Source organism: Culicoides brevitarsis, chromosome 1 (genome assembly GCF_036172545.1).
Source record: "Culicoides brevitarsis isolate CSIRO-B50_1 chromosome 1, AGI_CSIRO_Cbre_v1, whole genome shotgun sequence".
Taxonomy (NCBI): domain Eukaryota; kingdom Metazoa; phylum Arthropoda; class Insecta; order Diptera; family Ceratopogonidae; genus Culicoides; species Culicoides brevitarsis.
This window is the reverse complement of record NC_087085.1, coordinates 14,806,477-14,819,493: the sequence shown is the minus strand read 5'-3', so window position 1 is coordinate 14,819,493 and position 13,017 is coordinate 14,806,477. Positions and strand designations below refer to the sequence as shown.

Here is a 13,017-nt window from a genome sequence, read left to right as displayed (position 1 = left end):
AAAAAAAAAATCAAGCAACAATGAGATAAATTTAAATAATTGCCTTAATCTTCGTTAAAGACTATCTTGGTAAATTTCATATAATTTACAACTTTATGAATGATGATTAGTTGTAATTTTTCTCGACATCATAATTTTTTTTTTGTGAGAAATTGTTACCTACTCGTGAATTAAATAAATTAATTTTAAAAAGTTGCGAAGAAAAACAGCAACGCAGAGACAATTGTGGTGACCTTGATCATAAAAAAAAATAATAAAAAAATTTCAATTTCAACGAAACTTTTACTCTCATTAGTTCCGCTTTGTAATTTGATTAGTTTAGAAGACAATTGCAGCACAGTGACACACAGATCACACAGTCTGACAGAGAAGAAGATTTCATTACTTTTCATTTCGTTTCATTGTTCTCGTGTCTCTCGTGCATGGCATGTGAATTGATTCAATTATTCATGCGAGTTGGGTGCGTTTAACCCAATTTCTTAATTTGTCATAAAATTCAGATTTTGTGAAGAAAGTGCGTTGATTGTCGTCGAAATGAAGCAATTTTTCATGTAAACACGATGCATGTTCTCATATGAATATTAAATCAAATGATCACTTTATGCTTCACTTCATTTTCCATTCAAATTTTAAGATTCGTTACCTTACATTTTTTTTTCTTTAATAAAATAATAGTTTTGTTGTAAAATAATAAAATAAAAAAAAATGATGCGGTGAAAGTTTTTCTAATAAGTGTACCTTTCTTCTCTCGGAGCATGATAAACCTTTCTATAATCGCCACCACGCCACACAGAACAATGCAAGTAAATTTTTAACAAACAGGTACAATTTATTTAAATTTTGTTACGCTAGAAAACTGACCGAACGTTCGTGACTTGGAGTTACTTTAAAGCACTTTTCCAAGCACACATGTGTGAATAAAATATTTTACTTGCACAATTAATGACCGAATGACAATGTTTTGGCTAAAAAGGTGCTACTTGTATTTTCTGCCGTAAACAAGTAAGTAACGTTTTTCGTAAAAATGAAAAATAAACAAAACAACGTAAAACTTTAAAATGTGCTTTTATAATACATTTTAATAATAAATGTTTTTGTAAGTGAACGAAAAAAAAATTTTTTTTTGTTTAAAAGTGTCGCATTTTTACAATGTTTGCACTTTAAACTGCGAAATTTTTACAACACATATGATCAGTTGCGTAGTTACGCTTAGACTTAAAAGGCTTTTAAATATTTTTTAAAGAAATTTTTACATCGAGTACAATATTGAAAAAAAATTGTCGAAGATTTATATTATTTATTGTAAGAAAAAATTTATTAATTAAAATTTAAAATAAATTAAATAAATGTATATATTTTAAATAAATTTATAATAAAATAAATTTAATTATTATTTTAATATTGTTCAAAATAATAAATTACATTAAATTTAATAATTTATTTTAAATGGAATTTTAATTAAAGTAAAATTTATTTTTTTATAAAAAATTAAAAAATTAAAATTAATAAAAAAAAATAATGAAAAAAAATTAATTTTATCAACAATAAATTTTTATTTAAAATTTATTAATCAAATAAGTTTATAATTTTTAGTTAGGATTAAATTTATTTTTTTTTTAAATTACATTTTAAATTTTATTTATTATATTTAAAATGAAAATCGAAAGTTTTAAAATAAATAATTTTTCATATATAAAAAAATTCTAAAATATTTTGAATCAATGAAAATTTTGACTTTAAAAGAATTCAAAAGGGTCAAAAGAATTTTTTTTATTAATAAAAAAATAACTCTTTGACTTAACAAAAGCAAAAACTTTTTCATAAAAAAACTTTTAAAATTTTAAATCTATTCCAATTAATCCAAACCAAGCAAAAAACTAAAAATTCATGATTTTTAAAGGGCCGTCACTGCATTTAATTCTCAGTAAGTATTTCTAATACAAAAAAATAAAAATGGCTCATATTCATAAAGGTGTTAGCAATAAAAAGTTACTTAATACTTGCAGGTTTCGCGCGCGATAAATACATTTATGAGAGAATTTTCATTAAAACACAATAAAAATAACAGAACTGTTTAATCGTTAGCAACGTGAGATTTTCTAGAAATCTTTCAAGGGCAATATTTTTTTTATTGTTAACACGTAGTGTTGTTATGCCGAGCCGCCGCTCATTATTATAAATATTTGTTAAACTTTTTTTTCCTCACTTTATCTTCTACGCATTATCTTTCAAGAATTTTTGTAATTGTTTTGTCTTGTACACGCCGCGTTTGTCCATTCAGTCGTGTTCTTGCAATGCATTATTCTAAAAAAAAACACTAAAAATTAACTTCTTTTGTAGTCACATCACATCGTTAATGTACAAAAAAAAAGCGCTTACTACAAAAAAAAAACGTTTAGTTTAATTAATTTTGTAATTTTGCGTCGTTGTTAAATTAACAAGACAAGAAACTGTGCGAGAGAATCGCAAACAAGTTACTAATAACTGCTAATGAATTAAAAGTGTGACTTTTTGCGATGACCTAATCTCTTGACTTGCAGTAAAATGACCACACCAGCACCGGACAACCACGTTGACCTATGATAATGAATTGAATGGAACAAAGATATTTTCTAAGGAACGTCAAACGATCACGATTCTCACTAATCATAGACATTATTTGCAAAGTACAGCAAACAAACTCGCGATATTTGATCAAATATCTACGTGGCGTGTGCCTTGTTTTATTTTATAGACTAAAGAACGCTGTTCGAGACGCTTTTTATAACTTTATCTATTATTTTATGTGATGTACGGAGAGCAGATTCGTGGTCACTGTCAAGTTACGGAATAGATTAATATTTAATGACTTTCGGAGTTTCGAGTATTGTTCTAGAAGAAGTTGCTTCCAGCAAATAATTTTCTTTTGATTGATTGATTAGTTGATTGGATTATTAGTCATGCCCTGAAATCCTCAACTCCAACAACATTGTCATGTCGAGAAAAAAAATCTATGATGATTTTTTTTATTTTTTGATGAATTACCGAAAAAAAAGCCACTGGACCACTAATTTATCGATTCATGTTGCACCTTTTTACCCTTGATTTAACATGTAACATGAAATTTCCACACTTAATTCTCAGTTCGGATTTTTCATACTTTTTACAAGCGAATTTGCTACGCCTCACTGGACACCCCGGCTTTCAGTTCCGTATCTCTTTGCCATATTTTTAGACGATGGCTAATAACTAATATGTAACGTTGACCAATTAAAGCTTGATCAAGCGTGATGTGTGAGTTCAAAAACTAATTACTTCTCTTGTTTGATTTTTAGGTTCTTTTGTTCGACGCACCTGCGAGACAAAATTGGAACAGCTAATGGCAAATTGTTCGGAAATTCTGTTAATTACCTTTTAACACTTGAAAAATGCTCGAGATGTGAATGAACTTTTGAGAAAAGTAACCGCGGGTGGGCACTTGAAATCTCTCCAAAATGATGGATTTACTTTCATCGTGCAATCAGCAATTTGCAAAAATCATGCTATGAAATCCATCTCATCCATCCCATATATTGATATGTATGATGATGAACTATTTTTGCATCATCCAAGATCAGCATAAAATATGTATGGATTTTCTTCATAATAGCGAACAACAATGAAAGATGTATTGTAAGACGAAGAAAGCACACAAAATGCTGGTACTCTGTAGGTTTTTAGTTTATTATGAGAAAAATAGACAATTGATGTTTAAAGTATCGGCAAAAAAAATGACAAAGGCGTATTTTGGATGTGTAATTTTTAAGCATTTTTTTTAATTAAAAAAAATCTAAACTGAACAAAAGCGAAGTTTTCAATAAACTTAAAAAATTTAAGATTTTTTTTTAAAGAAGAATTAAATATTTTTTAATTCAATTAAATAATCTAACTTTAATTTATAAAATATTTAAATAAATTTTTTAATATTAATTTTTTTTATTTGAAATCATTTATTAATTTAATTTATTAATATTTTAAAAATATAAAATATTTTAATATTTAAAAAAATTAATAAAAAATTAAATAAATATTAAAAAGTAAATTTATTAAAAAGCTGTATTTAATGTAAAACTGTTAAGTTTTTTTTTAATTTAAATTTTTAAATTAATTAATTTCAAATAATTTTGTATTTTAATAATTTTTTTTATAATTTATAAGTTTAATTTTTATAATTTATAAAAATAATAAAAACACTAAATTAATTAAAATTTTTATTTAAAAAAAAAAAATATTCAATATTTTTATTTAAATATTTATTTTAAACATTTTTAGTAATACATAATTGTTGTAAAAAATGTTCAATAAACATAAAATATTTTATTTTTCATGGAAACATGAACCGCTCCAAAAAAATATTGCTTACTTTACAAATTTGCAGTCCACAAAAATGCCTTCTAGTTATTTTATTTATTTAAGTTTAGTTGCACAAATATATGATTTATTCATTTTTATTTATTATACATAGACCTCTTCTCTTTCTACGTAAAATATAAATTTTAGTAATGTATGTAAATTGACAAGTAAGCAAAAAAAGAGACAGACATTTTGAAAAATATTTCTTTAACTATACTTTTTTGTGTATTTACTTTATTTTATTTTATTTGCTGAGACATCAGACATTACTGGGCATGCCTTGGAATCGTACAAAGTTGGCAAATGTCAATCGTCATTACATTTACGTTAACAACAATGATAGTAATAACAATAATAAAATTATATATGATAAATAATTTATTGAAATCTATACAAGAGAGACCGACAAAGTCTGTCTTTTGTGGATTGTATTCAAATATTTCTGCTCGTAGATGACAGAAGTTTTTTTTTCAATATTGCGCAAAAATAAAATGATGACGTCTTGCGATAGATTAGTCGATCATCATCATCAGCATCGACCTAATTTAAATTTTTAATGATAAAAAAATATATGGGACACCGAACGAGATGGATATTTAATATGATACGTGAGTGGATGCCACAATCTGATACGTGAGCTAACTAGTTAATGTTGTGCAAAATAATGCAATAAAGGTCACTTCATCATCATCATGATAATAATAATAATAATTTTATATTTTATTTTATTAATAATGATGAGCATCTCCGTTAGATTTAATATTCAGTCGTGCATGTACCACAAAGTATGGGTGCGTAGGCCAGATTATTAGCGTTTTAACATCTATTTATTTTATTGCTCTTAGTTAAGTTGTGCATATCTCTAATTCGCTAATAAAACGGCGCCGTGTTTTATTTTCTGTGACTTTTGTGACTTTATTCGGAAATATGCGGAAAAGAGAGTGATTGATCGGCCATTTTAATTGTCTCGTCATAAAACGCCATCTCGATGATGCGACAAAAAGGCTCAATGCCACGCCATCAATTCATCATCGTTTCGAGAGCGCGAGATATGAGAGGCAAGATAACCGCGGCAACAAAAAATGATGGACTACCTGTTTGAATGATTGATTAATTCTAATGCTATTATTAGAACGTAAACATGACAACAACAATGAAGGGTGTCTCAGATGGTTTCGATACATTTTGCTCGTTAAAGAACGTTGCGGCTCGAAAATTGCCAAGTCAGCCACGTTAAAAAAAATTATTGCGAGTCCCACCTACTACTTATAAAATGATACTAACGACGCACAACTGCTGATTTTTTTTCTCGGTAAGGTTAGTGTAATTTTGAAAAATGTTTCAGATTTTTATAAAAAAACGAAGAATTTATTGATTTACTCACAAATTTACAAAAAAATATAAAAATTAATTAGGATCTATTTTTTTTAAAATTTTCAATTCTTTAAATTTTTTTTTACGAATATTTGTCCAATTTTTGTCACAAAAAGTTAAAAAATTTATAATTTAAAATATTTCAAAATTCAATCAAATCGTAAAAATTTTAATTTATTTTTTTTAACTCTTGAACTTCATTTTATTTTATATTTTTTATAAAATTTATTTTATTATTTTTTTCTTGCATTTTATTTTAATTATTTTTGTATTCTTGCATCTTAAATCGTGTGAAATTAAAAAAAAATCATGAGATAAAAATTAATTTTAAGAGAAATAATTTAAGAAATTTTAAAATATTAAAATATTAATAAAAAACCATAAAAAAAAATTTTTTTTAAAGAAAAATTTCGAAAATTTTCGAAATCTGTTTAAATTTTTAACTACAAAAATTAATAAATAAATTAAATTAAAAATTATCATATAAACATTTTGATCTCCAAAATAGCGTGAAATATTTTTAAAAATTGTCCTTTCCTAACAATATCCGTAGTTACTGCTTGTGCGTTACGAAAATGAATAATTTATTCTTTTTTCGTGTAATTACATATGTTGACATGTAAATCGATATAAATTGGTGCAGTCAAGTGGTCTCGAGTCGCTGTTATTGTTATCGACATCGTACAAAGATAAAAACAGAACAAGGATAAATGCTCGTAATTATGAGGTGTGCCATTGCGGGAACGGCGCACACTTCAGCGTGTCTAGCTTCTTGAAATATATTTATTGACATCAACGACGACGACGACGATGTAAAATTACTTTAACCTTGACAGTAAACGTTTAAAAGTTTGTGGTGCGATGGAACGTGTTTTAATATCGAACCTGACTGGCTTGTGTGTATTTACCAGAAACCGTTGAATTTATTATGATCAAGTTACAAATAGGCATAAAAGTAACAGTAGTACTGATTAAGCTGATGAAGTAGAACAAAGTGGTTGCCACCAAAAATGGCTTTTTATCCAGCGAGAATCTAACCTTGAACCGAAATTGAACCTGAATTATCGATTTCCGTCCATTCATTAAATTTTGTTCTACCTCACAGGAGCTTGAATGACACTGAACGACGCATTTTTTTTATTATTGAGAGAAAAAAGTCTTAAACATTTAAAATTATTACTGTTATTAAGAATAAACTAACTGCAACTAAAAAGCAACACGAGTAGCTGTAACAAGTAATTTTTTATTCATCGGAATTGCTTTGATCAATTAAAATCATATTCATAAAAAATTACGACTATGATTAAAAGAAGAAAGAAAAAATATTAAAAGAACGAAACCGACAAACCACAATTTTGTGTAATATTTTTTGATTATTCATGCATCAAATTTAATTCGCTGGACGGACCGGAACTTTAATTTGTGATAACAATGTCGTTTGTTTCGTTACATTTTATGCATTTTTATCAAACATTTCGAAAATGAGTCAATTGAGAAGAATTTTTTCTGAAAAAAAAAATCTGCGTCACATTTCGAAATTCCATAAAATTCAATTCGAACGAACGTTTCTGCACATTTTTTGCCTCATTCGTTTGGAAAATACGCAAAAATTCCCCTGGAGGTCATTTTTGTGTGTGTTCGTACAATTGCATGGCGCAAATATCATAGCGAGTTAATTTTAAATTATAATTCGTATTTTCTTTTCTTTAAAAATGCAAAAAAAAAGGTAAAGGAGAGATGAGCTACACCCGTTTCTTGTGCCCGGCAATAAATTGCATGCAGAAGAAGAACAACAACAACGGTACACAATCATCATCATCATCAACGTTCTTGCTTGAGCGTTCGTTCTACACGAGCTGAGGAACGAGAGTGCATTGGACTCTAAAAATTCACAGCCGGTTGGTTCGTTCGCCTGGTATGTAAATATCAATAACGTAAGAGGAGGCTGTTCATTTAAAAGACACTAAATAAAACCAGTATCATATCACGGGTGCGTGAAGCATATTTTTTTTTTTTGCACAGATGGATTATTATTATTTTTATTATCAATTGCCGCGCGACGTCGTCGTGTGTGTTGTTTGTTGTGCAAAAGACGTGGAAGACAACTTGACGATGAGTGGAGATCAGATAAAATAAGTGTTGAATTTTTTTTTTGGTGAGTTTTTTTTTTAATTAATTCTAGATTTAATTCAGTGTAAGTGATTTTGACCTTGCAAGGGCTTCCATGCGTGAATTTTTTATTTATTTAAATTTTTGTTAAAAAAAATTGTTTTTGTATTTTCGTTAAACTTTTTTTTTATTTTATGTATTTTTAGTAAAAAAATATTTTTTTTTATATGAAAAATTATTTTTAAATTTTTATTTAAAAAATATTTTTTTATTTTTATATATTTATTAATTTTTATTATAAAGTATTATTATTTTTATTTTAATAATTATTTTTAATTTTTTATTTAATTTAATTTTTTTTTAATTTATTTTTTTTATTTTATTTTTTTTTATTTTTTGATGAGATAAGATCACATAAAAAATTAAATTAAAAAAAATAAAACTTTCTTCAACAATAGATCAATTTGGATCAATTAAGATCACAATTAAGAAAGTTTAATACACGCATCGATCAAAATCGATCGCGAGCGATCAATTAAAATTATTATAAAAAAAAAATTGACGTGATACCCATTAAACTTCATTAGGTTTCGCACGTCGGAGCAGTTAAAACATTAATTAATCCATTAACTATAAATTGCAAGTCCTACAAATTTCCCACCTTTTCCTACATTATGTAGATAAAAATTTGTTACAACAATCATAATACTATGTTATATATGTATATTATATTTATAAAGGTAGTCAAACTGTAACTCGTTCATCCTACTCTTTATTTTATTTTATTTTTTGCTTTTATATTTATTTTTTTTCTTGTCTCAATATATTTGTAATATTTGTAATTTATTTAATGAAACAAATTTTATGTTACAAATACGACTAATTTAACATTATTCGAGTATGGAATAAAATTTTGCGTATTTATTACAATTAGCTACTACTAAAACATTGAATTTACCAAAAAAATCAATATAAATCGATTTTATTGATAAATCCAGTTTATTTTTTTTTATTTCATTAATCACCACAGCTGTTTGTGCACCAAATAAAAACGAAAAAAAAAATATCTGATAAAATATTAATATTGAATTATATTTAATAATGTAAAATAAATTTACTCGAGAGAGTAACTAAATATCAGACACGACAGGACCAAATGAAATGGAAACCTCTCGTATTGATATGATACGAAAATTTATTATGTTATTATTTTATAATAACATACCATACATAACATGAGAGATAAATTTCAACAATTTTCGCCCATTTATCGTTAGTGTGCCGAATAGAAGTGAAGTGAAAAAGCAGGCGAAAACAAGATCTCTAGTCAAGTGTGCCCACAAAATAATGTTTCAATTTAATTTATAAATTACAAATGCTTATTATCATAATTTATTGTACATTCTGGATAAAATAATAATAAAATTGCTTAATTAGTAAAGTGATACAAATTTGTATGTTTCCGTGTTTGTTGTTGTTGCTGTTGAGGTTTATGCGATTTTTTTATAGCACAAAAATGAACCACCCAAGGCAAAATAGTTGCATTCCTTTTTCAACCTAATAGGCTTTAAGGAAATGTTTAACAACATACATATTCGCAATTCATGCTGTTTTCTTGCTCTTTAATGTTTATTATGTACATTTCACGTTAAATTATTATTATTATACACTGACAAACCAATATTGTATCTCTCACCGCGAGATTTTATGATATAATCGATTATAACCACTCACTTTGTACAGACATATGCGGAATATATGCATTACACATGAATAAACATACATGTTGGGCAAATATGAATAGACCATAATCAAATTTCAGTGTGCATTACAATATAACGTTAATTGTTGACGATACATTTTCTTCTTCTTTTCATCTTTGGGTTTTATTGAAATGAGAGTTTTATTGAAGCGTGCATGTCTTCAAAGGGGTCGTTTTAAATTACTATTCATATGTTTCATCATAATAGTTATAAAAAGATGTACTTTAAAGCATAATACGAGTTTATCTATTCAGTTGAAATAATATTGATAGTTAGAAATTTATTTCTGTTTTCTTTAAATAAATATTAAATATTTAAAAAAAATTTAAAATTAAATATATTTTAATAAAAATTTAATTAATTTTAATAATAATTTTTTCTGATTAAATAAATTTAAAAAAAATATTTTGTAAACATTCATAAAAACATATTAAATAATTAATTTAATTTAATAAACAATTTGAAATTTTTAAAAATCAACTTGTATTTAATTTGTAAAATATTAAAAATTTTCATTAAATTTAACGTATGAAATTATTCTTTATCAAAATATTATTTTATTTTTATTTGAATATTTTCCTTAAATTAATATTTTAAAATAATTTATTAATTTAATTAAATATTATTATATATATTATTAAATAGTATTAAATATTTTATTAAATTTATTTTTAAAAATCTTAAAATTGAATAAAAATTCTAAATTTAAATTATAACACCTGCCATTCAAAAATTTTAATGGATTTTTCTTGATAAACTTTTTATATTTTTTTCTATAATTAATAAAGAAATAATCTATAAAACAAAACCTCCATCGTTGATATTTCTCACAAATGAAAGTTCTCAATATAGACATTGTAATTATTCAATTGCCGTTTATGGAGGTTGTTTTTTTTTGCTTCTTCCGTACAATAACGTTGTTGTTCCTTCACATTATTAATTAACTTCTTGTAACATGTATTTCTATCTATCGCGAGATGCTCAAGCTCCCGCATGATATTCTCAAACGTTGCGTCTTCTTCATCCATAATCATCATCATTTACTTATTTATTTATAACATAAACTACGCCAAACCATTAACAATGTTATAATTATTGGTTACGTACTTTTTTAATATAATTTTTTTTTATATAAAAAAAATAAGAAAAAAAAAACGGTTGTCATCATTCATCATACAAGTTTTAACGAAAAAGTCAACGAACTCCTCCTGCTTCGAGAACACTCAAGAAAATATAAACTAGTAACTTTTCAATCGATTTCATGTCTCGCCGCTGGTCAGGATTAATTTTCCCTTTCTTTGGAACTCTCTCGGGTAAGTAATAATAATAATTATTTTGAACAAACATGCAAATATGTTATAAAAATAAACCTTTTTATCAAAACGTACCTTGAACCAATAAACGACCTATTTATGTAGCAAGTTGTCGTCATGTTATGTTTTGTGTGGTAGGTTGTTGGTTAGCAATCGAAGCAATGCAAAGCCATGTCATGGTCATTATCGTAATTTTTTTAGAATTTTACAACAAAGCCATTTTCCAGGGCAAAGCCATACGTGTGTGTGTGTGTAATTATGCATCGATGACGTGTTTAAAAGAAATAATAATAAAAAAATAAAAAAAAAGGATAAAACATTTGAATTTTTTTTCATCGATTTTTTTTATACATAAAGAAAATAAAAGCTGCTTAAAGTAATTGAGGTTAAACATATGACGAAGAGCATCTTCATATTATTATAATGAACATAAAAAACGCATGCATGTGTTCCAGATTTTTTTTAACATAATTTCAATACAATTATAAACATGAGCTCATTATTTGTTTATTTAAAAGAAACTTACAAAAAAATAAAATAAATAAAAAAAAATCATGAAAAAATATATGATATGAATATAATTGTAAAATGCAACATTATTATTATTATTGTTATAGGTAATAATAATAATAAATGAATGCACATGAACACATTTTTTTTTGAAAAACACAAAAATTGCATGATGATGATAATGTTGGCAACTTTTATGCATAATAATAATTGAATTGTATGTGAAGAAAGGTAAAGAAATATCTAGAATGGAATGCTTTTGTTTATTCAATGAAATAAAGTCTACGTTCCAATGACCTGTAAAGGTGTTACTTTGTCTTATTTTTGTTATCATTAACTTATAAGAAGACTAGTTAATGCGAACATGAAAATAAACAAAGATTGTCCTAGATAAACTATGTGTCGGAATCCTATTTTTCTTACATTTTTTCTCACTTTTTGCATGTGTGCAAATAATTGGCAAGATGGTCCCATTTTTCTCTTTTGCTTATTATATTTAAATATATATGTTTATTATAACATAAGCTCATAATTTATCACATGATAATAATAAAGTAACTAATCTAGTTTCGAACAAATTTTATTATTATAAAAATATAATCCGTGTGTTTCATGATGTAAAACAACCGAACGAGCGAACCTGACATTCGATTTTTTATCGCGCTTGATTATTTTTATTACAAAATATATACAATTTATTTAAATATAATGCAGAATTAATTTTTTTCTATTGAATTTCTAACATTGTATCATGCAAATATTCCGTTTTTTTGTTATTTTTCTCTTTCTTTTTCCGAATAAAATATTTATTTATTATTTTGCGGGGACAGTTATTTGGTTAGTTGTCGCATTTGTCGCAATTCGATTCCCAGACCAGATCTACGGTTATTTTTATCGATGTTTATTACTACATTTTTGCTTGCTTATATTATATATCATCACATTATGTATATATGGAAAATAATCCGTTGACAGTTGTATAGGCGATTCTCATCTCTTCTCTCGTTCTTTTTTGTTTTTGTGTGTGACGACTTTCGTGACGACGACAAATGGACAAACAAACGATGAAAGCCAAAACCACAAAATCTAATCAAATGTCGTAAATTAAACTTTTTTTTATTTATTATTTTTTTTTTCTTTATTTTTATAACAAAGAACCACTCGTGGAATGGATTGAAAGATGATTGATAGAGAGTGACGGTCTTTTTTTCAATGAAATCATAATAATATTATAATAATAAATGAAGCAAGCTTGCTTTGTAGGTGTCGACCCGAAAAAAAAGTGAACTAGATAAATCATAGTTCTTATATGGTAATGCGAGTAAAAATACTTTGCATATCAATGGAGATAAAAATGTATTCACACGAGGATGTCACTCTATTTTACTCTATGAATACATAAAAAAATCATTTAAGGGAAAATAACATCAAATATTATTATTATTATTATTATATATTGTCCGGAAATTTTTGTATAAGGAAACAAGACAACATGAACGCAATCATACGAAAAAATTCATGGCGCCTCTCTTACTACAACAAAAAAAAAGCCTAAAAATATTATTTAACATATTTTC

The 13,017-nt window shown here is 25.8% G+C and overlaps 1 protein-coding gene across 2 annotated transcripts in view; it reads right to left on the bottom strand.

Annotated features, from left to right (window-relative positions):
- Positions 1-13,017, bottom strand: part of LOC134834361 (SH3 and multiple ankyrin repeat domains protein 2) — a 58,496-nt gene that overhangs the window by 25,275 nt on the left and 20,204 nt on the right. Inside the window, exon 3 of one of the 2 annotated variants that reach the window (XM_063849001.1) lies at positions 11,006-11,023. The exons of the other annotated variant lie outside the window; for it this stretch is intronic. Within the exon in view, the coding sequence (XP_063705071.1) occupies positions 11,006-11,023 (18 nt within the window). The remainder of the gene's footprint in view (positions 1-11,005; positions 11,024-13,017) is intronic. 2 annotated transcript variants of the gene reach the window in all.